Source organism: Lethenteron reissneri, chromosome 18, assembly GCF_015708825.2.
Source record: "Lethenteron reissneri isolate LAM-NWPU_2019-01 chromosome 18, ASM1570882v1, whole genome shotgun sequence".
NCBI lineage: Eukaryota > Metazoa > Chordata > Hyperoartia > Petromyzontiformes > Petromyzontidae > Lethenteron > Lethenteron reissneri.
In genome coordinates, this window is record NC_083796.1 from 1,487,754 (window position 1) to 1,514,649 (window position 26,896).

Below are 26,896 nucleotides of genomic sequence, written 5' to 3' on the forward strand. Positions count from 1 at the left end.
AGGGTCAGCACGACGGCGGTGACGCGCAGCACCGGGCTCGAGCCGGCCAGGGGGCCGCCTCGGGGCTGGGACCCACAGAACCACGGGGGGAGGAGCTGGCGGGGGGGGGGGCTGGCGGGGGGGGGGGGCTGGCGGGGGGCTGGCGGGGGGAGGGGCTGGCGGGGGGGGGGGCTGGCGTGGGGGGGGGCTGGCGGGGGGGGGGCTGGCGGGGGGAGGGGCTGGCGGGGGGAGGGGCTGGCGGGGGGGGCTGGCGGGGGGGGGCTGGCGGGGGGGGGGCTGGCGGGGGGGGGGGCTGGCGGGGGGGAGGGGGCTGGCGGGGGGAGGGGCTGGCGGGGGGGGGGGCTGGCGGGGGGGGGGGGCTGGCGGGGGGGGCTGGCGGGGGGAGGGGTTGGCGGGGGGGGGCTGGCGGGGGGAGGGGTTGGCGGGGGGGGGGGCTGGCGGGGAGGGGGGGGCTGGCGGGGAGGGGGGGCTGGCGGGGGGAGGTTTGGCGGGGGGAGGGGTTGGCGGGGGGGGGGGGGCTGGCGGGGAGGGGGGGGGCTGGCGGGGGGAGGGGCTGGCGGGAGGGGGCAAAACTAAACTTACAAAAAGTTGACCAGGTAAGGCCCCACTGTAGCTGTATCGCTCTTGGTCATCACAAATGACGGCTCAACGAAGTGGCTTCATCATCGCGTGGAAATGTATCGCTGCCAAATACTCTCAACGCGTGATGTTGATTCTGAATGTGGAAGGGGAAAAAACGGGAGGAACCCGGAGAAAAAATGCACGGGGAGAGAGATAGAGACTCCAAATATACAGCAGCAGGCGTCAGGGTCGGGATCGAACACACGACCTCCTGTACACCAGGCGAGATGGTTAACATCTCCTAGCCACCGTGATGATGATGATGAGAGGAGAGAGACACGCAAACTCCAAATATACAGCAGCAGGCGTCAGGGTCGGGATCGAACACACGACCTCCTGTACACGAGGCGAGGTGGTTAACATCTGATAGCCACCGCGGCGAAACCGACGCCCCGTGTCACTGTGGTGGGTGCCCAGAGAGGCACGATGGCCGAGACGGTGTCGCAGAGCGCCGCTCTGAGCGATGCGTCGCCCCTTTCGTGTTCGGCGTGGGGGCAAGGGGAAGTTTGGACGGCTCGCTCGAGACTGGACTCGTGCGCGGATTTGTGTGTCTGTGTGGGGGGGGGGGGGAGTAATATAAACATTGCAGAGACATTGGCCTGCCCTGTGCGTGCGAGCGTGTGATGCACGGAGAGCGGTGGGGGCGCAGCGGTTAGCGCGCTGCGCGACGAACCCGAAACCCGGGCCTCCCCTAGGTCGACTCAGCCTGAAATGAGTACCTGGTGCAGTTTGTAAAACATCGGCACAAATGCGGCCGGGCGTGGTGCTGACCACCCACACCATCGCGCGCCGTTCCTGCCTTCTTCAAAGGTGCTCGCGAAGCAGCGCTAGTCCAGACGTCGTCCTGTGCATGGCCCACACGGTGGGAACTTCGACGTTCGCGGCGTGCCCCCGACGTGCGCGGCGTGCCCCCGACGTGCGCGGCGTGCCCCCGACGTGCGCGGCGTGCCCCCGACGTGCGCGGCGTGCCCCCGACGTGCGCGGCGTGCCCCCGACGTGCGCGGCGTCACCCCGACGTGCGCGGCGTGCCCCCGACGTGCGAGGCGTGCCCCCGACCGCCGCGGGTGTTCGCGCCGCGAGTCTCCACCGCGTGGCCGAGCGCGCGCGCCGTGATCCCCGTCGGAATCCGTGCCGCGTGCTCGCGGGGTCTGGGGGCGCGCGGCTAAGCGCATTGGCGCGGATCAGCGCCGGCACTGCCGTGGTAAACCTCTCTCTCTCTCTTGTGTCGGGTCGCCCAGTACGCCCAGGTGAGTCGTCGTCCGGGTACAGAGGTGGTCGATACCACGACGCCCCGGCTGGCTACTTCACCCACGGCCGTTGAAACTCGCAGCCAATGCGGCGTCCGCACACAGCTTAGGTCGAAAACTCATTTATTTAGTGATGATTTTTGTATATTTTAGTTGTGTTGCCCTTCCCGCACCTCCGATTAACACGTACGGTGCGAAAGAAGTTCAAGGTACATACAACTCGGCGTTCACAGGACGAGCGATCCCGAGTCTCCCACCCTGCCTCCCATGCTGGCGCCAATTCCCAAGTTGCATGACAACTCGACGGGTTAAATGCGAGTCTTCGGGTCTCGGTGATTTGATGGCTTTCTATGCGATGCTATGCCAGTCTACGGGTCTCTGTGCGAGGCAATGGCGCTCTATGGGTGTCTATGTGAGAACGCACTGATGAAGCCGCTGCCACTTGCATTTCAATTTCTCAATGAATCCACATCCTCGTGCTGTCAATCACTTCGTCAAACCCGGAGCGGAGTTCGTAGCCTCAACCCAGAGCCACCACGAACCACAACTGCGAGCTCTCTCCCTCCATCGCACCCACCACTCGCACCCACCACTACCACCCACCACTACCACTCTCACCCACCACTCGCACCCACCACGATCACCACCACTACCACCCACCACTATCACCACCACTACCACCCACCACTCTCACGCATCACTCCCACCCACCACTACCACCCACTACGACCACCCACTACTACCGCCCACCACTACCACCCACCACTCGCACCCACCACTACCACTCTCACCCACCACGATCACCACCACTACCACCACCACTACCACCCACCACTCGCACCCACCACTATCACCACCACTACCACCCACCACTCTCACGCATCACTCCCACCCACCACTACCGCCCACCACTACTACTCACCACTCTCACCCACCACTACCACCCACCACTATCACCACAACCCACCACTACCACTCACCACTCTCACCCACCACTATCACCACAACCCACCACTACCACTCACCACTCTCACCCACCACTACCACCCACCACTATCACCACAACCCACCACTACCACTCACCACTCTCACCCACCACTCTCACCCACCACTACCACCCACCACTATCACCACCACCCACCAATCATCACCACCACCCACCACTATCACCACCACCCACCACTATCACCACCACCCACCACTATCACCATCACCCACCACTATCACCACCACTCGCACCCACCACTATCACCACCACCCACCACTATCACCACCACTCGAACCCAAGCAGCCACGCGACAGGGCCCGTGCGCGATCGTTTTTATTCAAGTTGCGATCACAAAACGTGAACCTCGTTAACGCAGCAGCAGCAGCAGCAGGGCCTGGAGACGGACGGGTCCGGCGCGAGGGTCAATCTGGAATCTCGAGCTCGCCTGAGGCCACGCCGCCTCTACCCCAGAAACTGGCGCACGGGAGCCAGGCTGGCTTCAGGGTCCGCGGCTGGGCTAGGGCATGGCTCTAGCCCAGCCCGGCCTCGTGTGAGCCCAGCGGTCAGGGTTCAGGCTAGGAATGGGGTCATTCACTCTAAGCTGGTTTAGCCTCGCTTTAGTTGGGGCTAAAACTCGGTCATAGCCACGACACAGTTTAACTCGTGTTGGACTGAGTTTTGGTAAGTGGGAGGGGGGGGGTTAGCATCAGGAAAAGGGTTTTTCAAAACCCTAAGCTGGTTTAGCCCCGGGTATGCTGGGAAGAGGGCTGGTTGTAGCCCTGATCCTGATTAATGCAGCATTGGGATGTGTCACGGTTAGCACCGGGAACAGGGCTGGTTGTAGCCCTGGCCAGGTCTATCCGAGTGTTGGGTGGGGTCACATTGACAGGAGAGTTAGCACCGGGGCTGTTAATAGTTGCAAGTCGAATCAGACCCACGTTAACATCGGTCAAATTTGACCGAGGGCGAATTATACTTTATAGCAATAACCCAGACTAGCCTCACGTCGGGTTGACCTGGGGTTCGACTCCGAGCCAGGGTCCAGAGCCACAACCCCTGATCCCAGCCTGGCCTCGTGTCGGGTGACGTGAAAGGGGGCAGAGCGAGAAGCCAGGTTCATCCTCGGCACACATCGGCAAAGTTGGACACCGAAGACCCTCCCCACCGCCACCACCACGGGGGGCGGGGCCCACGAGACCACTCCCCCCCCCTGCTCCAACCGACAAAAAAACCACAGACGGCAAAGGACCAGTGGCACCGGTGAGCGTGCAGGGATCTCCGAGCGAGGGTCTGCGTTGGCCGTCGACTAGAAACCACGCGCAGACGACGCGGGTGGCGAGGGAGGGTTGGCGCTGGCAGCGGCGCGGGGCCCACGGGGTTAGGCCACGAGATGCGTTTACAAAACAACGGATCCGGTTAAAAACCACGCGGGCAACGGCGGTGGCGAGGCTGATATTTAAAACGGTTTTGAGAACTTTAAAATAAAAAAAGGAAGAGTTCCTGCTGGTTCGGGACCCGCATGCACACTGCTTCCCCTAGGCACTGTGGGTTTTTATTGGTCTCTGTTTACTGCTGCCGCCGCTGCCGCCACCGCCGCCTCTGCCACCAGCAGCTATGTTCAATCCACTGATGCTGGATTGCTGGACAAGCCACGCTTATTCCGGTGAGTGTGCCCGACGTGCTCCTAAGGACGTGCATCGTCGCGATTGAAATAAATAAAACGCCTCCTCGAGGGTGACCGTGGTCAGAAAAAGTTGTGCGGAGCCGCTCATTATCAACACCTCACCCCTCCCTCCACCCCTTCCACCCGTCCCTTAACGAGGCGGCCGAGAGGCTTGAAAAACCGAGCTCCCGACGACGATGCCTGAGAGTCCTCGGTGAGCCAGGAAGGCCCATTGGTGAGCCAGGAAGGCCCCTAATGGAGGTGCCCTTCCCAATGTGCAAACCCCATTGGGGAAACGCTCAAGAGCTCAAAGGAACGGCACGGTACGTCGGCTACAATCACAATAAAAGAAACGGTAACAACAACAACCGCAATAAACACAATCGTGTTCGTGTTTCCGCTCGCTGCGGTAGAAACCGGAGCCGGGTCGGTCGAGCGACGGGCAGCAGCCGCGGCGACGCCGGGCCCTGCCTCGACGCCCGTGAGCGCGGCACGGGAAATGAATGCTGGACAGTCAATTTTGGCACAAGTCACCTGGCAGCCTGACTCTGTCTGCCTGGTGGACAGAACCTGACGGGGGGCGGGGTGGGGGTGTGCGCGAGGGGGTGGGGGGGGGGGGTGCGTGGGAGGGTGCACGGGTGGGGGCGTGAACACAATTCGAGTTCATCGGTGAAAAATCCCGGCGCCACCGCACCCGGCATCGAGAGCGCTCTACGGCGCGATAGCCTCACCCATGCCCACAACCTCCCTCCCCCCCGCTTCCTCGCCTTACAAGGGGAAAGGGACCGCGATGCGACGCTCAAGATGCCCGTCCGTTCCGCAAACACGTGACCACGTTCACCACCGTGAGCGCATGGTACTCGCGCCGGTGAAGTGTCGACCGAGGTCCGGGTGGCCCGGTGAGGCCGGGCCCGGTGAGGCCGGGCCCGGTGAGGCCGGGCCCGGTGAGGCCGGGCCCGCTCTCCCAGGGAGGAGGAGAAGGGGGAGGAGGGGGAGGAGGGGGGTTGGGGGGCGGGTGGCACGAGTGGGGGGGTGGGGGGGATGGTGGTAGCGGCGGAGGGGCTGCTCAGGAGGAGATGGCGTCGCGCACGCGCGACTGCAGAGCGTCGCACGTCTTCTTGGCGTCGCCCAGCAGCATGGAGGTGTTGGGTTTGTAGAAGATGGGGTTGTCCACGGCGGCGTAGCCGACACCCAGCGACCGCTTCATCACGATCACCTGCACACGTACGCACGCCCGTGCAAGGATGCGCGCGATCAGGGAAGGGCGGCCGTTGGGGTGAGCGTCGATGGCGCAGCGGTGAGGACCGGCGTGGCGACGGGTCGTGGCGACCGTGTTGGCGGCGGAGTCTTTTGTGCCGGTAGTGGCGGAGGGTGCTCGTGTTTATGGTAGTATCACGTGTCTGTAACTTTGATTACTTTGAACTATGAACGGATTTATGAAGTAATTTGTCCGAGCCAACCTTTGTAACAGGACATTTTATTTATCGCCGATTTGTGTTTGTGCATGGCTATAGATGTGTTTTTAATGCAATGCGGTTGCTTTTGCCCTGCTTCATCGCTGTGGACGTGTGTTTAAGCTCTATATTTGGTGAGTTTGGTGATCCAAATCACTGACTGAGACTTTGCCTGGTCTCTGCCCCCTTGGTTAAACAAAACCAACGACTGCACCCCAACCCAGAAACGGGGTCTGGTGTTGTATCATTAATGGCCATGTCAGTGTTGACGCTCTTGGTGGATTCAAAACCAATTTATTTCGAGATGCTTTGTGTGTTTGTTGTTCTTCCCCCGCACCTGCTGATTAGCGCGGTTGGCTACGTACGGTGCGAAAGAAGTTCCACGTACCATAAATATTGGCCGAGGCACTTGGTCTAAACGTTCAGTATTCATGCATACATGTGTAAGCGATGCTGTGCTAAGTGTCGGTATTGGGTGGTCGGGGTGGTGACACGTTGCGGTGGCAACGACCAGCTTGGTGACACCTTCATCCAGCAGTTGGTGGTGGTGACGCTGTGGAGGGGGACTGTGGGCCGTGCGGTTACCGTACCTGCTTGGCTTTCCACACCTCCAGCACCGGCATGCCAGCGATGATGGAGTTGGGGTCCTCCTGCGCCGCCGAGTTGACGGTGTCGTTGGCGCCGATCACCAGCACCAGGTCCGTGTCTGCGCGTTAGTGAAGACCGCTGTTAGCGAGCACTCGTTCAGGCCGGCACGGCACGTGAAAGGGGGTGTCGTGTACCCGTGTACGTGTGTGTACACGTGTGTGTGTGTACACGCATCTGTGTGTGTATGCGTGTGTGTTCTGTAGTGGTGGGGAGCGATAGTGTAGCGGTTAGCGCGCTGCGCTATGAACCCGGCGACCCGAGTTCGATTCCCGCTCACGGCCAACACCAGTGACGATTATCTGAACCGGTCCCAGCCTCAAATGAGTACCTGGTGTGGTGTGTAAACATTGTCACTAGGGAGACAAAGGCGGTCGGGCGTGGTGCTGGCCACCCACCCCCTCGTGTACCGTTCTGGCCTTTATAGGTGCTTGCTAACAGCACTTGCCCCTACAGTTTATTGAGGCTATATGGGGGATCTTTGTCTTTGTTCTGTAGTGCAGTGGTTAGCGCGCTGCGCTATGAATCTAGGGACATGGGTTCGATTCCCGCTCATGGCCAACACCAGTGACGATATCTGAATCGATCCTGGGCCTCTTCTAGGTCGACTCAGCCTCAAATGAGTACCTGATGCGATGTGTAAACATCACCACTTGGGAGACAAAAGCGACCGGGCGTGGTGTTGGCCACCCACCACCTCGTGTGCCAGTGCCGGCCTTCAGAGGTGCTCACTAACAGCACTTGCCCCAACATTCTGTTAAGGCTATACAGGGGATATTTGTCTTTGTGTGCACACGTGTGTATGCGTCTGTGTAAGTGCGTGCGTGTACGCGTGTGGATGCGCGTGTGTGTATGCGTTTGTGTATGCGCGTGTGTTGTTACGTGTGTGTGTGTGTACACGAAACGTGGACCCCCCTAATGGAACATCTCCACCGGTTAGAAACATTGTGTGAGAAGCTCACAATTCCTCAAAAGACCTGGACAAAGTCCCATCGGTGAGCTCCTCCAGCAGGAAAGGCTGCATTGGCTGGGACATGTAGCCCGCATGCCCAATCACCGCATGCCCAAACAGCTTTAGTTCGGCCGGATCGAGGGGGTAAAACGGGCGCGGCACGGGCTAGAGAAGGGATGGAGTGATGTGGTACAGGAGGATGTGGAGCTGAGTGGACTTGCCGATGACTGGTACCAGCGGTGTCAAGATTGGCCTCAGTGGAGGAGGCTCGTGAAGGACGCTACTGGGCAGTTGGAGGCAGTCGCCCTCCAACAACAACAGAGTTCGGAGAAGCGACACTCACAACACCGAGCGGAGCGCCGGGTGGCTAAAGCACAGCAAGTTGGCACAGCAAGTTGTCACAGTAGGGGGCACAGGTGGTGCATCAGCCAGTGATCTCAGTCAGTCGAACCTGTGGCACCTGGGTCTGCCCCGTGACCTCGTACACATCGCCTGGCACAAGTGTCATGATGACGTCACTGCGACTTAGTGGCGAATGGCGGTTGTTGTTGTTGTGTGTACGAGTGTGCGCGTACGCGGGAAGTCGTCGTTGATCTCGTCCATCTCGAGCACCATGTCGTAGGGGACGCCGGCCTCGGCCAGCAGCACGTTGAGCTGTCCGGGCATGCGGCCCGCCACCGGGTGGATGCCAAACCTGGCGGAACAGCGCAGAGTTACACGGCGGTGTCACGGTGAGACAAGTCGCGGTGTATCACGGTGTCACGGAGCGTCACGTGGTGTTGGGTGGGCGAACGGGCAAGTGGGCGAGCGGATGATTGGGTGAGCGAGTGGGCGAGCGAGTGCGTGAGCCTCTTACCGGACGTTCTTTCCACTATCCTTTAGCATCTTCACGAGGTCGGCGATCGGGTACTGCGCCTTAGCAGCGCACAGGCCATAGCCTGCTCGGGCACACGAGCAACAGACATCAACATCACCACCACCATCCTCATCATCATTACCACCACCACCACCATCTTCATCATCACCGCCATCCTCATCAGCATCATGGGGCGGTGACGTTGCCCAACGGAAGCGCGTTCCCCGCTTGTTGCAGAGGCTCGCGGTTCCAAGTCCGCAGGCCACCCTCGTTGTATTGAAAGTGGATGTTAAAGATGCCCTGACATCGTTCGACACGATTAGGCCATTGTGTGCTGGCGTCAAGGTCCAAATTTTCCAAATTTCAAAAATCACAAGGGCCAATTACTGAAAGATCAAACAAAGACACCCTTATAGCCTTAACAGACTGTTGGGGCAAGTGCTGTTAGCGAGCACCTATGAAAGCCAGAACGGCACTCGAGGGGGTGGGTGGCCGACATCACACCGGGCCACCTTTGATTCCCTAGTGACGATGTTTTTACACACCGTACCAGGTACTAATTTAAGGCTGAGTCGACCTAGGGGAGGCGCAAGACCAGTTCAGATAATCATCACTGATGTCGACTGTGAGCGGGAATCGAACCTGGGTCACCAGGTTTGTAGTGCACCATGCTAATCCGCTACAATACTCGCTATTGTAGCGGGCTACCTGCTCCTCTCAATGGGGATCACACGCACACACGCACAGCAGCCTCCCAGTGACAGCCTCCACGTGCCGCACCGAGACACGCGCGGGCGGGGGAGAGGCCTCGTACCGGGCGTGATGATGATGTTGTTGGCCTCCTTGATGAGGTCCACGGTCTGCTCGAGGTTCACCTCCGTGTGGACGCCCGTGATCTCCATCGGCTTCCCGCCCGCTGTCGCCGACGTTCCGAACCCGCCCAAGATCACGTTCGCCAGCGAGCGGTTCATCGCCTGGGCCGGAGCGGCGGGTGGGGGGGGGGGGGAAAGCGGGGTGCGGGGGGCACACGTTACCCCCGGCAACAGGCGACGTCTACGTCACGCCGAGCGGTGCGCGCAGGGAGCTGGTATCCGCCGCCGCGTCGCCGCACGGGAGGTGGCATCGCGGGAGATGGCCACGGGAACCGGCGGAGATCGCGAGAAAAGATCCAGTTTGGGTGTACGTCCTGAATCGTCAAGGGTGGGCGAGCGGAGAAACGAGCGAGGGGGCTGAACAGGCGAGCGGGCGAGCGGGGGCTGCTCACCACACACATGATGTAGGAGAGGATGGCGCCCGAGGAGCCGATGAGCGCCCCGACGATGGTGAGGAGGTTGTTGCTGAGGAGGAAGCCCTCGGCGCATAGAGCCCAGCCCGAGTACGAGTTGAGCACCGTGATCACCACCGGCATGTCCGCCCCGCCGATGGCGGCTGTCAAGGTCACGCCCTGTGCGCGGGGTGAGGTGGGGGGGGGGCGGCAAGGTCAGGGGGCAAAGGGTCAGCGGTAATGTGAAGGGGGTGGGGGTGCAATCTGAATCAAGTTCGGCACCTTAATCTAAGTACGACGTATGTATGTATGTTGAACTTCTTTCATAGCCAACTGTGCTAATCGGAGGTGCTGGGAAGGACAACAAACTAAATACAAAAGGCAGTTCTAAAGAAATTAGTTTTCGATCCAGAATCCACTCCGTTGCTAGAACGTCGACTGGACACGATGCGTCAACGGAACACACGATGCCCCGTTCCTCAAATATCTAAACGTAAAGTTTAATTCGAGAACACAGCGTGCACAGGACACCACAACTGACACATAAATAACACGCATTGAACGTTGTGTTCACGAATGACAAGCCAGAGTTATGATCTCATGATTGAAAAATAAGCGCAAAGCACATTTATAAATACACAATACAACCAAAGTGATAGTCATAAATACATCATGGGTTCGTAAATACACAACAGGCTGAGGAGTAGGATACTGGGAAATTTCACTCGACTCCACATTCATAAATACACAACAGCCGCAAGCACAATGAATACTTCATGGAGAACTGCGTTCATGAATACACCATACGTTCATTCATACGGAACACATTGATTCATAAATAGGCAGTTCATTCGCCCACACTCGCTCATGAATAGGTAAAGACAAAGATCCTTCCTCTCCGCGTAGCCTTTGACAGATTGTTGGAGTAGAAACTCTTTTCCAGCACCGATGAAGGCCGGCACGGCAGAGGGGGGGTGGTGTGGCCAATTCCATGCTCCTGCCCGCCTGTGTATCCCCCCAATGCTGATATTCACACACTGTACCAAGTAGTCATTTGAGGCCGAGTCAACCTAGTCGAGGGCACAGGACCGGCTCCAACATCGCCACTGGAAACCAATTACGTGCGGGAATCGGGACAGGGGTCGCCGGGTTTGTAGCGCAACAACGCCCCCAACCAGTTTGGGTTTTTCTGCCAAAACGGAGCAATGTTTGTTGAGATGCCCAAGACACATTGGGCACACCTGCCCACGGCGTGACAACTCGATCCGCTTGGCTCTGTTGGGTGGTGGAGGGTTACTAAAATTATTTTTATCTTGTCCAGGTAATGGCCCACTAAGTTACATAGCTTTTTTCAGAAGCGACCTGGCCACAAATGATATCTCATCAAAGTGCCTTATCACGTGAAAATGTATAGCAGGCAAATACTCTAAACGAGTGATGTTGATTCTAAATGTGCAGGGAAAAACCAGAGGACGCGGAGAAAAATCCACGCGACCTCGGGGAGAGACATGCGTAAACTCCAAATATAAGTTTAGATATTGCCATTGTCCACTACGCCATGATCTCACCCAAAAGAGGCAGTTACGAATATAGCGGTGGCTGTAGAAGCCTACGTGTGATATTCGTGCAATGTCAGTTCAACGGTGGTGTCCTCACCGACCGCGAATCTAAAGACAGAACCGGTGATGCGACAACAGTGTGTGCGTCTGTCTGCCTGTGTGTTGGGAGTGCAGCCTCTGGCTGTTTTCCCACTTGTCTTGTGGTTTACATGTGCCTCTGGAGTGAACGGGCCCCTGTGCGCGTGACACATGTACATTATTAGGGCGCCGCAGTGGCGGGATGTTAACTACTTTGCCTGGTATATAGGTCGTGGGTTCGATCCTGACCCTGATGCCTGCTGTATATTTGGAGTTTGCGTGTCTCTCTCCCCATGGTCGTGTGGATTTTTTTCTGGGTCCTCCGGTTTTTACCTCCACATTTATAAACATGTGTTTTAGAGTATTTGGCTGCTATAAATGTCCACGTAATAAGCCACTTTGCTGAGCTATCATTTTTGGCAAGGTTGCTTCTGCAAAAGAGCTATATAGCTCAGTGGGCCTTATGTGCTGAAATAAAAAGTTTGGTTTATGGCTGCGCTTAAATCTATTAATAAAGTATTCCGACGGACTGATCAACTTGGTTTGGCGGAGGGCTAACGTGTGGAGGGTAAGGGTGGTGGGTGGAGGCGGCGGGGAGGGGGGGCGGCAGTGACAGGAAGGGGAGCGGCCGGCGCCCACCATGACGGCGGAGAGGGCGGACACGGTGCCCAGGCAGGTGAGGCCCGTGGCGTAGCTGGGGTCCAGCATGAAGGGCACCAGGGTGCCCACGCTCGCCGCCATCAGCGTGGCGTTGAGGACGTGCCGGCCGGGCAGCAGCAGCGGGGCCGAGTTCAGCACGCCTGGCATGTGCGAAACACAAACAACAACAAAGTTCACTTTGAAGGCTGTACCGCCGCTGCAGTGACGGAGGTACGAGGAAGAACCACAGACGAGTGGGCCAGGCAGCCAAGAAGTGAGCCGGTGCCAACATTTGCTAAAGCCCTGAGGTGCTCTATATTGAGGTGTTATCAGCCAATTAATGAGCGTTTACATGTGAAAGAAAACTGCAGCACCCTGTGAAAACCCACAAATGCGAAGGGGATACACACTCCATCCCATATGGACCGAAGAGGTCGAGTCCACATTATTGCTGTACTGCCTTCTTCTGGCCAAGCCAGGGTATGAGATCCGTACATACGCACACATACATACACGCACACACAAGCCGATTCGATTGCAAATTCTTTCTTGAAGGAACATTTTTCAGACTCAACCGCGCTTCGTGTGTGTGCACATGCGTATACATACATGTACACATAGCCTGGCACAAGCGCCGTGGTGACGTCACCGCTACTTAGTGGCGAATGGCGGTTGTTGCTGTTGTTATAGATGGGTGCACGTCACGGACCTGTCCCATGACCCTCCTGACAGGCGAGCCTCCCTACACTTCACGTGGCCCTAAAGCGCACCCGTCCGTGCGTGAACTCGGGTCAGTTGGGGATCGAGCAAGCGGGCGAACGGGCAGGAGTTTCGCGGCGCGGGGACGCACCCTGGAGCTTGCCGTACGCCACGAGCGAGCCGCTGAAGGTGACGCCACCGATGTAGGTGCCCAGGTAGGCGACGGACTTGATGAGGCCAGCGGCCGGGTCGGTGGCGAGGTGCGGGTACTCGATCATGTACTCCGCCACGCACGTCAGCATCGCCGCCAGCCCCACCAGGCTGTGGAACGCGGCCACCAGCTGCGGCAGGTCCGAGATCTGGATGCGCTTGGCGATGGTCAGGCCTGGGGGTTTCCGCGGAGAGGAGGAAGAGGAGGAGGTGAGAAAGTGGGAGGGATGAGACGGTAAGCCAGCAGAGAGAGGTGAGAGTGGAATCGGGAGTGGGGAGGCACCACGCACGGACGGGTGAGGGAGTGAGATTGTGGGGGATGAAGAGGGGGGTGAAAAGGAGGGAATAGGGGAAGAGGGGAAAGAAAGAGACACAAAATTACGGGACCGGTTAGGATGCAAATAAAAGTGAGAATGCCGCTGAGATCTGGGGTTCAATCAGGATATCGACACCCGTGATTAAACTGGGTTCTCGAGTGTAGCGAGTTAAGCATTTTTTTATTAAAATTCTTGTTTGTAAGCGTATACAGGGTGTTGACTGCAGTGGCGGCTTGTCAATAGAGGGCGCTGGGGCGCCGCCCCCATCAAGATTCAAGAAATATACATATACAAAAATTATATAAAAATACATAAAATATTTTTTTCATACGATGTGCCGGCTGGTAGTAAGAAAAGCTTCAGCATTTAATAAAAACTGGCTTTAATCGGTCAACTATTTTCTATGTTTTTCAATGTGTTTCATGCGGGATGCCGGACAAATGGATGTCTATGTGAGACTTTAAATTTTCGGACAGCATGTGACCTGAAGCTGGTCTCTAATTGGTTTCTTAAAGATTCTCCTCAGGGCGCAAGTCGTTGCGTCCCTGGCCAATCAGAATTGGATACATGTTATTTTATCCAATCTGATTGGTTCTCGTCACCTGTCATTCAACTTTACGCTCTGGGCCACTACTGCGAGTGCGCAGGCGACACCACTTCGACACTTGCTAGGCTGATCAAATTTTTTGTGTAAACAATGGCAGCAGTTCATCCAAATTCTGTAATTTATTTACAAAAAAACCCTTTCACAAGGCTTTCGCTGGAAGAAATAAAAAAGATAAAGGATCTCGGACCGGACCAACCCGATTTACAAATCCAGCAGCAGGCCAGTGACAGAGGACGAAGCTACACACGAAGCTTCACCCGCGCTTGTTATGAGAAACGGAGGTGGCTGGCTGGATGTGATGTTAGCAATTCTCTTTTTTGTTTTCCCTGTCTTTTATTTCAAAGTGTCGGCACTGAAGTTTTGTGGACAACGACGGGGGTAAGAGACCTCAAACATCTCTCTGACAAATACAAACGTCATGAAAGTAGCCGCAGCCATATTGATAATAGCATGAAACTAACGTTTTTGGGCAGAGTTAGCATTGCTGAACAACTAGATGAAGGCTACAGGATTGGCATTAGAAGGCACAACGAAGAGGTGACAAAAAATCGACACATACTGTCCAGGATAATAGACTGTGTGAAATTTTGTGGAGCATTTGAGTTGGCGTTACGTGGCCATGATGAGAGTGAGAGCTCAGATAACCCCGGTATATTTCGCGGGTTGGTGGATTTTGTTGCCTCTCTTGATGGAGCATTGAAAGAGCACCTTGACAGTGCTACTGTATTTAAGGGAACGTCGAAAACTATACATAACGAGCTACTGGACTGTATGTTGTCTGTTACAAGAGAAGAAATAATCAAAGAAGTCCAGACAAGTAGTTTTTTATCAATCCAGGCAGATGAAACAACAGATATTGCCACACAGTCCCAACTTGTGCTTGTGCTGCGCTACATCGACGACAAAAATAACGTGCAGGAAAGATTTTTTGAGTTCATCCCTCTGCAGTCAGCTACAGCTGAGTCCATTGCTACTGCACTAAAAGAGCGTCTTGCTTCTATCCTTCCTAAGGATCAGAAAAGTAAGCTCATCTGCCAGGCATATGATGGGGCCAGCGTGATGAGGGGTGCCACTGCAGGTGTTCAGAGAAAAATACAAGATGTGTACCCAAATGCCCACTACATCCACTGCTACGCACATCAGCTCACCCTGATAATGCAACAGGCCACGTCTCACATATCCAAGACGAGAATATTTTTTTCTAACATTGGTGGATTTGTCAGCTTTTTTTCTAAGTCACCCAAGCGGACATGTTTTCTGGATAAAGTGGTTGCCCATAGACTGCCAAGATCCAGCAACATCAGATGGAACTTTCATAGCCGTGCCATTAATACTGTTTTTGAGCACAGAGAGGATCTCATTCACTGTTTTGAGAGCATACAAGACTCAGGTGACTTCGACCTCAATACTGTCAGAGAAGCAGGAGCCCTGGCCATGCTACTGGAGGATGAGGATTTTAAGTTCTTTCTGGAACTTTATCACCACATCATGCCACATGTAGACTTCCTCTATGCCAAGCTCCAGAAAAAGAACATTGATTCAGCCCATATCAAAGTGAGCATCCAACAGTTCCAACAAGAAATCCAAAAGATCAGGTAACTTTATTCCTGTAATATGATCATTATTTGCTTTCTCTTTCATTTTTAACTCTCTTTATCCTTTGCCAAAATTATAATAAATTATCGTTGTCCTTTGCAGAAACTCTCTCCACTCCATTGGTGAGCAAAGCAGTGGTTCTCGTCCAACAAAGAGGCGCCGGGCGCTCAGTTCGGAAGACCGTGAAAGGATTGCAGCAGAGGTGAGTTTGTTATAGAAATCAGTCAAAATACCATTTTACATTAGTGTTGTGCTGCAGAGATGTCCTGCCTACATATCATATTCTACAGACTCAAGAAAACATTTTTAGTTTGGTATAAATCCTAACAAAAATCTTAATTTTAATATACAATAGCATCCCAAAAATAATAAATTGGCAACATAAAAATAAATGATCAAATGAAATTTGAAGCCACCAAAAACTACAGTCTTGTATGGGACAAAAACTCAAATGGCTCTATTTTTCTTTTGAAAGTAATTGCAACTGTGACAATTAGTGGTCTACATTTATATATCTATTTGTTTAATTATCTCTATAGGTCTGTGACACAATCCTGGGACACACTAGGGAGCGTTTCTCCTTCACAGACCACCTTGTCTGTGCCACCTTGTTGCAGGGGGACAGGTTTGATGAGTACAAGGATACCTTTCCTGAAGATGCATTGAGCAGCACCATGAAAGCGTACCCGATGCTCAGTGGAAGCAAGCTGAAGACGGAGCTCAGTCTCATCTACAGCAAGGAAGAGTTCAGAGCCTGCCGTGGTGCTGTGGACCTATTCCAGCTGTTTATGGAGAATAATCTCGAAGAAGGCTTTTCCGAAACTGGGACTCTCCTAAAAGTTATCATTACCACACCCATGACCACGGCTGAAGCTGAGAGGTGCTTCTCAACCTTGAAACGAATAAAAACTTTTCTCAGAAACACCATGACCCAGGAGAGGCTGAATGCACTGACATTGCTGTCCATGGAAAAGAGACTTGTTACGGAGATGACTGACTTTAATCAGAGAGTAGTTGAGAAATTTGCTGGCCAGAAAGAAAGAAGAGCAAAATTTATGTTCAAGTAGGAAACATGCTTTTTGGTACTTTGGTCTGAAATGTATATAAAAGAGAAGCATTTATGTTCAAGTAGGAAACATGCTTTTTGGTACTTCTTTTGGTCTGAAATGTAAATAAAGATCATCAAAATTTATATTCAAGTAGTAAACAGGGTTTTTGGTACTGCTTTATATTTATTTGCCCCCCTCAATAAAATAAAAAAAATGCGCCCCCCCCCCAAAAATAAATATCACCAGCCGCCACTGGTTGACTGACACTTGTACAGTGCAATTGACGATGCCATCCGTGCGCTCACAACCAAGTCACGTTAACGTGGTCGTCGCTCCAATCAGCCGATTACAGCTATGGCGCAGTTGCGCGGGAAGGTGGCACCACCGCCGTCACCACCGAGCGTTGACACGACGATGCGACTAGTGGCATCTTCCATCTTGAGAACCACGTCGAGCGCACGAGGATGAGTCCCCACTCACCCGCCCCGGTGTGGTGTACAGCTGTTAGCGGGGGGTGGGGGAGGGGCGGGGCGGGGTGGAGACGGCGGCCTATGGCGCGCCACCGAAGTGAGCCGCGTTGCGGGGAGACGCGGTGACGCGTGCGCCGGCTCACCGGCGGTGCCCCCGAGCGCCATCGCGCCCGACATCTGCGCCAGCAGCTCGGGCGAGGGGTGCAGGTAGCCGAGCGTGGCAGCGATGCCGCTGGCGACGCCGATCATGCCCAGCGTGTTGCCCAGGCGCGACGTGCGCTGCGTCGACAGCCCAGCCAGCGCTCCCACGCAGCACAGGCCCGAGCCCAAGAACATCATCTGGGGGGCGAGCGAACACAAAAACACACACGCACACACAATCAGCAACACGGCCTCTTACGCATCACACCAGATACTTATTTGAGGCTGAGTCGACCTAGGGGAGGCCCAGGACCGGTTTGGATAATTGTCACTGGTGTTGGCGGCCGTGAGTGGGGAATCGAACTCGGGTCGCCGGGTTCGTAGCGCAACACGCTGACCGCTACACTAGGTGGCCACAAAGACAAAGATCTCCTGTATAGCCTTAACAGACTGTTGGGGAAAGTGCTGTTAGCGAGCACCTATGAAGGTGGCCACCCACACCCATACAAAAACAACCGTCATTTGCCACTAAGTTGTGGTGACGTCACCATGGCGCTTGTGCCAGGCTAGTGCACTTCAAGGTCACGTGAAGTGTCGGATTTAAAGCACGAATTAAATCACACCCATACAAAGACAAAGATCCCCTGTATAGCCCCAACAGACTTTTGAGGCAAGTGCTGTTAGCGAGTCGCACCTATGAAGGCCGGCACAGCATACGAGCACAAAGATCCCCCGTATAGCCTTTGCAGACTGTTGGGGCAAGTGCTGTTAGCAGACACCTAGGAAGGCCGGTACGGCACATGAGGGGGTGGGTGGCCAATACCACACCCGGCCGCCTTTGTCTCCCTAGTGGCGATGTTTTTACACACCGCACTAAGTACTCATTTGAGGCTGAGTCGACCTAGGGAAGCCTTAGGACCAGTTCAGTTAATCGCACACACACACAGGCAGACAGACGCGCACACAGACGCAGACAGACGTGCACACACACGGACGGACGGACGCTGGGGCACGTCACACCTGCTCGATGTGGTACCCGCCGTGCAGGGCGGCCGCGTAGCCCCCAACCATGGTGGCAGCGGGCAGCAGGTAGAGGTAGTTGTGCTCAGGGGGGTCTGTCGGACGCTTGAACATGTCCAGCATCCTCTGGGTAACAAGGAAGCCGCCTGCATGGGGGGTAGTGGATTTGGGGGGAGGGAGATTTTAATTTGCGTAATCGCTCTCATCGCACCGCTACCACGGTTCCAGTTAGGCCTCGGCAAGGTAAGGTAAAAACAACGAGCCTACCTTTACCCTACCCTTTACCCTGACCCCGTACAAATTATCCGATTACAGGGTAATTACTGGGGTACTACACATGAACAAGGTTTATAACAGGTAAATGCTAGGTAGAGGGCTATATTCATACAGAATACTCTCGATGATTCCAATAAAAAATGGAGGCCACGGACTGCGCCACGGAGCTTTTAGCGAGCGGTAGACACAAGGTATTTACCGGGTAATTCTTCCGCGCTACCTTTACCCGACCCTTTACCTTACCCCTTGGCATGGTCGACACCTTTACCCTCTTACCCGGTATAAAAGGTAAATTACTTTACCTTGCCGAGGCCGAGTTCCAGTTCCCGTGAACTTCCCTCGTCGCTTTGTCTCAACGGCAGCCACTACACTGCAGGTCACAGCAACTCACTCGCACCCACCCACCCACCCACCAATCCACCGCTCTCATTCACCAATACAGCCACTACACTGCAGGTCACAGCAACTCACTCGCACCCACCCACCCACCAATCCACCGCTCTCATTCACCAATACAGCCACTACACTGCAGGTCACAGCAACTCACTCGCACCCACCCACCCACCCGCCAATCCACCGCTCTCATTCACCAATACAGCCCACTCGCCAACCCACCCACTCACCCACCCACCGCTCTCATTCACCAATACAGCCCACCCGCCAACCCACCCACCCACCAATCCACAGCTCTCATTCACCAATACAGCCCACTCGCCAACCCACCCACCCACCAATCCACAGCTCTCATTCACCAATACAGCCCACTCGCCAACCCACCCACTCACCCACCACCGCTCTCATTCACCAATACAGCCCACCCCCAACCCACCCACCCACCAATCCACAGCTCTCATTCACCAATACAGCCCACTCGCCAACCCACCCCCCCCAATCCCAGCTCTCATTCACCAATACAGCCCACCCGCCAACCCACCCACCCACCAATCCACAGCTCTCATTCACCAATACAGCCCACTCGCCAACCCACCCACCCCCAATCCACAGCTCTCATTCACCAATACAGCCCACCCGCCAACCCACCCACCCACCAATCCACCGCTCTCATTCACCAATACAGCCCACTCGCCAACTCACCCACTCATTCACCAATACAGCCCACTCGCCAACCCACCCACCCACCCACCGCTCTCATTCACCAATACAGCCACTACACTGCAGGTCACAGCAACTCACTCGCCAACCCACCCACCCACCAATCCACCGCTCTCATTCACCAATACAGCCCACTCGCCAACCCACGCACTCACCCACCCACCAATCCACCGCTCTCATTCACCAATACAGCCCACTCGCCAACCCACCCACCCACCAATCCACCGCTCTCATTCACCAATACAGCCCACTCGCCAACCCACCGACTCGCCACCACAGCAAGTCAGCTCACTTCTCTCTTTCTGCTTTTTCTCTCGCATTGCTCCACTCTGGAATTCCGTCTCCCATCATCGTCTCCCCCCCCCACCAGCAAAGCTCTCACAAGATGAATCTTGCGCTATTTAAATAAACACGTTTATAACTCTTATCTCTTACAACTTTGATCGCGCCGTTTGTATGCGCCTATGGACCTGTGCTCAACAACTGCTTTAGGGAATACAATATGAGAAATAACAAGATAAGAAACGTCACATTGCCAAGTAAGAAAGTAAGTGCCCTTGGGCTGGACGTGCCGCTGGACGCGACAATAGGCTGCTGATGGACAAGGCTGGCGATGGAGTGGCAGCAAAAGGAGAGAGCACGTCCCAGAGGATGACCACCGCGGAGATGGAGCAATCGGATCAGTTCGTGCGCAGGAGTGGTACGGACGGGAGTGACAGTGGAGCCGGGAGAACTTGCGACGGCGTGGGGAGGCCTTCATCCAGCAGTGGATAAATGGCTGATGTAACAGGTGAGCAAGATATACCACGTGCGGTAGAAACCCTGACGTAAAGGATTTTCAAAACGTTGATCGTGGCCGGTGATGGGAGGTGACGACTGTACAATGTTGATGTGATGGCGGCGGTGGGAGGTGATGACGTTGCGTGACGTGGTGCGACGTTGTGCCGGCGACGTTGATAAAGGGTTGTGTCCGTGCCATGTTGATGTCATCACGGTACCGGCGATGTTGATGGAGGAGATGAAGGCTGCGAGCAGCGCTAGCGTCTGAGCGGTCCCGCTTGGGAGGAGCTCCCCACCCATCAGCATCAGACCCCCCACGGCCGTCAAGCCTGCACACAACGGGGGGGAAGGGGGGGGTAGGGGGGCACAAGGATAGGTACTGCACTCTCCACGACTTCACATACTGCCTGAAGAGTACACTGTTCTCCTGGTTAGGGTCAGCTTAGGGTCAGGTTTAGCATTAGGGTCACGGTTAGATTAGGGAAAGGTTCAAGTCAGGTTAGGATTATGGTCAGGTTCGGATCAGTCAGATTAGGGTCAGGTTAGGATTAGACTCATGAGGTTAGGGCCAAGTTTAGGTTAGGGGTGGGGGGGTTAGGGTTGGGATCAGGGTCCGATCACGGGGGCCTGGCAGGCGACCCCGTGCACTGGCCAGACGGCCGGGAGAGGAAGGAGAGGAAGGTGTCGTGGTCTGGGCGCGCGGGGGGACGGTGGTGCCGCCACTCACCGGAGATGGCGTTGGTGACGGACATGAGCGGCGAGTGCAGGGCGGGGGTGACGCCCCACACCTGTGTGGTAGCCCACGATGCCGGCCAGCCCGAACGTCGTCACCATCTGGCTGAAGGCGGCGTTGGGCGCCAGCAGGCCCAGGCCCACGATGCTGCCCATACCTAGAGACCGTTCAGGCACACTCAGCGTGGGGGACTCCGCGAGGGGTCGGGGGCGGTGGGCGTGGGGGCGGGTGAAGTAGTGTGGAGTGGGCGGGAGGTGTGGCGGGCGCTGTGGCGTGCGAGTGTATAGCGGAGCAGGTGAATAGGTGATAGGGTAGTTCCTGCGGTAGGCGTGCTGGAGGTGGTGTAGGGTGTGAGGATATTAATGGAGTGAGGAGTAGGTGTGGGGGTAGTTGTGGTGCTAGGTGCAGCGTGGGTGTAATGTGGTGGATTGATATATATAGAAACTTATTTCGCGCCGTATATGACCAACCGAGCCAAACGGAGGGGTGGGATATGGACAACAAACTAAACACAAAAAGCAGTTTTAAACAAATTAGTTTTCAATCTAGATTTGGTGTGGGTGTAGTGTGGGTGTGTTGTATGATCGTATAGTGCGGGGAGATAGGTGTGCCAGCGGTTGGGGTGGGGGGGTGGTGTGACTATGGGTGTAGTGGCATTTCAAACAACTGTGAAGTGTGTAGTGTGGTCATGGCTATGCTGTGGCGGCTCTGCAATGGTGTGAGCGTGGAGAGGTGGTGATTATTCTGTGGTGGCTACGCTGTGTTGAGGTGGCTATGCCGTGCTGTGGATGCGCAACGATTATGACTGCACTGCGGTGTCTACAGCTGCAGTGCGGCGGATACGTTGCGGTTGGCTTCGTCAGGGTTCGGGTGCGGCGATCCCGTGCGGCTCACCGCCTGTGAAGACGCCAGCCGACGAGAGCGTGCGCTGGAACGGGGTCGTGAGCGCGTCCTTCTCGGCCTGCAGCTCGGCCACCGTCTTGCGCTTCACGGGCGCGGAGACCACGGGGGCCGTCCGCGGCTTCGGAGCCGGGAACTTCGCTTTCCCGTCCTGCGCGGGACACACGGGGCGGGGAGACAACGGGGGAACAGGGAGACACGGGAGACACGGAGAATTGAGAGGGCGGAGAAACACAGGCAACGGAAGACCACCAGGGGACATGAGACTGAGGTTTACAGTAAGATTATGTAAAATCATGCGCACGCATTGGCTATGTGACTCTGCAGTGCGCGCTCCTTCAACGGAGGAGGAAAAGCAAAACGACACGAACTCTCTCTCTCTCTCTGCTGAAGCCCTCTCGTTGTGGCCAGCAGCAGACCTCCACATTGCCATCTAGCTCCTCAACATATTGCTGCCATACGCAAGAATGGAATAGAATGTAACACCTTCCTATATGCGTTTGTCGAAGGAAGTTTTCAATTAATTTAATAACAAAAACTGGCAGCTAGCTGTTTTTTCGTTTCCAAGTTTTAGGCGACCTGGCCTTGATCAATTTGAAACTGTGGCCCGGAACTGTTGAACCTGGATGGCCGAGTCGATAGCACAGTGCGCAATCCCTTGAATTGTGTAGACGAGATCACCAATGCGACAACGCAAACACGAGGCGCAAGGGGGGGCCCTGCTTGCGGGGGAGAGAGAGAACGGTGGAGCCCAGGTGGTGAGAGTAAAAGTGGAGTACAGGCACGTGGGAGTGAGGGGTGAAGCACAGGTGGTGGAGAGACGGGCGTCGCGTGCGGGTGGTGGTGGAGTGCGAGTGGTTGAGCGGTGAGCAGCGCACGTTGGAACGCGTGCGCTCGATCGCCCCATGGTGGTGGCGGCCGTGGTGGCGGGCAACTCGTAGCGGTGAGCGGGATGGTGACTTGCCTGCATGACGACCGTGCCTCGCACGATGTGGTCGAGCGTTCCGTGGTCGAAGTCGTCTGTCAGGTTGTAGTGGAAGAACTCCTTGTCGGGGCTGATGCCGCGCAGCAGCTTGATGATGTTGTTGGAGTAGAGGTTGCTCGCCTGCGTCGCCATGCGGCTCGGCAGGTCCGTGTAGCCGATGTGGGTCACGCCCTGTGGTGGGGGGGTGGGGGTCAAGGCAGAAGGTCGTGGGGTCAAGGGTTGGGTACGCGAGGACGCATTGATTCGCCGATTTCAATTGAGTTCTTAAGTCCGCGTCCTTGTGCGTCCCTGTCCCCATAAGTCGCCATGTATCCCCCAGCGTGTCCCCAGTGTGTCCCCAGCCCATCCCCCAGCTTGTCCCCGCACATCCCCGTCCCCATGCATTTCCTTGCGTGTCCCCGTGCGTGTCCCCCATCCCATGCGTGTCCCCACACGTCACGTGTGTCCCCGTGCGTGTCCCCACATCCCCGTGCGTGTCCCCACACGTCACCACGCGTCTCCCCCAGCGCGTCACCTTGTAGACGGTGAGCTCTCCCGGCGTTATCGTCTCGATGTTGCCGCCGGCCTCGGCCGCCAGATCGACGACGACGGAGCCGTGTTTCATCGACTCGATCATGTCGCGCGTGATCAGCACGGGGGCCTTCTTGCCTGCCGACACGACAACGGGACGGGCGCACGGCGGCAGCCCGAGGTTTAAAGCCCGCCCCCCTCAACAATAACGTTGTAAAGGTCAAAATTAAACAAACTAATTGGTGATGCTGCATTGGCAGTGGTGCACAAGCGCAACTAACAAAAACACTCAACACGTTTGCCAACAACACTGCGGCCTTAAAACACTTTTAACAAATAATATAATCCGCGATGTTTCGGGCAACGGACCATCACGTGCTCTGAAGACGGGGATTTATTTGTCATATGGATAGGCTTCGCCACCCGGCCATGTGAATGTGGAATTTCTTACAATTGGCTCAGGGCTGTAAGCTGGGGATGGCTGCCCCCCTCCCTCCGGACAGGGGCTGGTTTGGGTGGTGGTGGGGGGGGAGCGGGGGGGTGGGCTTCGTGACTACGACCACAGCAGCAATATAATCGTACATATATTGAGTGAAGGTACTGAGTCACCCAAGGCATTAAGCAGTCTCCATACCAATGCAATAGATTATGTTTATTGTTATTCATGATCATGATCAATGGGCATATAGCCCGTTTGTTTCCACTTCCCTTTCTCTGTCTTGAGCCAAGATGCGCAAGTAGTGCAACAGAGTTGCTGGCACCAATCTCTCATGTTGTCATCAAGCCATGCTCTGTTACGTCTTCCTCTATTTCCAGTTCCTTCTATTTTTCCGAACAACACAATTGAAATGTTCCTGTTGTTGTTCATCCGACATATGTCCAAAGAGTACTAGTTTCCTTCTCTGCATCAGGTATCATGTGCAACCTTCTTCTTACCTCTATGTTGGTCATTCTTTGGGTCCAGCTTAGATTATTATAAAACATTTTTATTTTGGTCGCGTGATTGGGCACCTGGGATGAGCGCAGTCGTGATGACGATATCCACGTCCTTGCACTGCTTGGCGAACAGCTTCATCTCGGCCTCGATGAACTCCTTGGACATGACCTTGGCGTAGCCGCCACCGCCGTCGCCCGACTCCTTCACGTCAACCTCCAGCGGCTCGGCACCCAGCGACTTGAACTGCTCCAGTGCCTCCACTCTAGCAGTACAAAGATACAGATCCCCCGTGTAGCCTTCATAGACTGTTGAGGCAAATGCTATCAGCGAGCACCTATAAAGCCCGGCCGCCTTTGTCTCCTTAGCGGCAATGTTTACACACCGCACCAGGATATTCATTTGAGGCTGAGTAGATTTAGGAAAGGCCCGGCACCAGTTCAGATAATCGTCAGTGGCGTTGGCCATGAGCGGGAATCGGACTCGGGTCACCGGCTTCATGCCACAGCTCGCTAACCGCTAACTACCGCTCCCCACACAGTGACACACACACAAAGACAGTGACACACAGACACACACCACGCCCCCTGTCCGCACGCGGCGAAGTCGGGACGGGGAAGGAAGCGAGCGGTGAGGAATCTCACCGGGTGTCGAAGCCACGCACGATGGCACCCATGGCCTTGGCGGCGCCGGCAGCAGCCAGGCCAGCCACGCCGCCACCGATGATAAGTACCTGCGAGGGACAGCACCACGTGGGGGTGGGAGGGGGGGGGTAAACACGGGCACGTGTCGTTCGTATACAACTTGCGTGTGCACGGTATGTATGTATGTTGAACTCCTTTCGTACCGTACGTGGCCAACCATGCTAATTGGAGGTTTGGGGTAAGGGCAAAAACTTGACACAAAAATCAGTTCTAGAGAAATGATTAGGCTTCCTAATATCAGAACGAAGTATGTTCCAGATGGTGGCAGAAGCGTGCATGCATCTATGTAAGCCAGGCGCACGTGCAGGAAACGCGTGCAGGTGTGCGTGTGTGCATGCAGATGCGCTTGTGAGTGCACACACACAACAGCACCTTTTTGTTTTTTTAGCCTCGGGGGTACGATGTCAATTTTCCCCCCCACTCCCCCCAACCAAGCCCGCCAAAGGTTTTTCCCAAAGACCCCGTTATACGCGGGGCACAGGGCAACCTGACCACGTGATTCGAGGACACGCTGCACACAAGGTATGCGTGTGGGTGCGTACGTGACTATGTGGGTGAGTATGTGGGAGCGTTTGTGGGCGAGTTTGTGGGGAGCGGTAGTGAAGCGGTTAGCGTACTGCGCTGTCATCCCAGCAACCCCAGTTCGATTTCTGCTCATTGCCAATATCCCTGACGAATATATGAACCGGTCCTAGGCCTCCCCTAGGTCGACTCGGCCTCAAATTAGTACTTGGTGCAGTGTGTAAACATCGCCATTTGGAGACAAAGGCGGCCGGAGTGGTGCTGGCCACCCACCACCTCATGTGCTGTGCCGGTCCTTCATAGGTGCTCGGTAACAGCACTTTCCCCAACAGTCTGTTAAGGTTATACGGGGAATCTTTGTATTTGTATGCAGGCTGTGTATGGAGGTGGACAGGAGGAGCACCCACCTTGGCGGGTGGTACTTTCCCGGCGGCCGTGATCTGCCCGGTGAAGAATCGGCCAAAGTTGTTGGCAGCGAGAACCACAGCCTTGTACCTGGGGGTGGGGAGGCGGAGACGATTGGTCAGTGGGAGTTTGCTCATACTCCTCTGCTGCCCCCATGGCCTGGAACTCCCTTTACCCAGCCGTGCGTGCTGTCGACTCCCTGCCCCAGGCAAGACTCTGTCCCAATCCAGACTCAACAGCTTACATTTCACCTCCGCCCCTTTCTGTTTATGAAATAAACACGCCGCACTGTTCCTGCCCAGCGTCTCTGGAAACGGTTCGGGTGTAGATGCTATGTAAATACACATCGTTATGTGTGGCAGGGTTAGCGAGCGCCGCCGATTGCCAAGCCAGACATCGGAGTCATTCATTCATCGCGCATAGTCAGCGAAGGACCATTGCGTCAAACGTGTGACCTCTTGCGACAGCATTCGTGTAAACTTCTCTTGCTGCCATGCTGGTGTCTCGAGTGGTTTGTTTGACCCACGCTTCACGGGGGCGACCACGAGGGCGACGACGTTCTTTTGAGTGTCACAGTCCACTTCGAACGTCGACCGCCAACTGAAGTGTGAGATTTTCCAGGAGTTTGCACATAAAGTTGGGGTAACGTGTCCAAAAAGTTACAGCCATCTTCCTCGAACTAAGCTCGCAGTCGCTAGGAGACCAATCGCAGACGCAACGGTGACATTTCTGACAAACCATCAGATGCCAAAAAGGCGTTTTTGGCAATGCACGTGGAAGGACTCCAACCGATCCAAGTCAGCTTGAAGCAATGTCCAGGCCTCAGAGAGAGAGAGAGAAGACCTACGGACAGATAGTGGGATGAGACTGTCAGGGGGGATCGTGGGGGTCCCCCCGCGTGTCTACTGTGCAGCAGCTGCACTTTCTGGAGGAGGGTAAAATGCGTATGGTGCGGTAAC

The 26,896-nt window shown here is 55.6% G+C and overlaps 1 protein-coding gene and 1 long non-coding RNA gene across 2 annotated transcripts in view; one reads left to right on the forward strand and one right to left on the reverse strand.

Moving 5' to 3' along the window:
• Positions 1-3,173: 3,173 nt before the first annotated feature.
• Positions 3,174-26,896, reverse strand: part of NNT (nicotinamide nucleotide transhydrogenase) — a 32,967-nt gene continuing 9,244 nt past the window's right edge. Inside the window, 19 exon segments of the mRNA XM_061553409.1 lie at positions 3,174-5,735; positions 6,564-6,679; positions 8,146-8,264; positions 8,427-8,508; positions 9,241-9,400; positions 9,691-9,870; positions 11,967-12,127; positions 12,817-13,050; positions 17,058-17,253; positions 18,076-18,221; positions 20,463-20,573; positions 20,972-21,032; positions 21,034-21,134; positions 21,872-22,028; positions 22,842-23,033; positions 23,377-23,510; positions 24,384-24,571; positions 24,951-25,039; positions 25,940-26,027. Coding sequence (XP_061409393.1) covers positions 5,586-5,735; positions 6,564-6,679; positions 8,146-8,264; positions 8,427-8,508; positions 9,241-9,400; positions 9,691-9,870; positions 11,967-12,127; positions 12,817-13,050; positions 17,058-17,253; positions 18,076-18,221; positions 20,463-20,573; positions 20,972-21,032; positions 21,034-21,134; positions 21,872-22,028; positions 22,842-23,033; positions 23,377-23,510; positions 24,384-24,571; positions 24,951-25,039; positions 25,940-26,027 — 2,665 coding nt within the window. The 3' untranslated portion in view covers positions 3,174-5,585.
• Positions 13,835-16,177, forward strand: LOC133343576 (uncharacterized). The gene is made up of 3 exons (XR_009755261.1): positions 13,835-14,177; positions 15,498-15,597; positions 16,013-16,177. It is a non-coding gene; the product is annotated as an uncharacterized LOC133343576 (long non-coding RNA).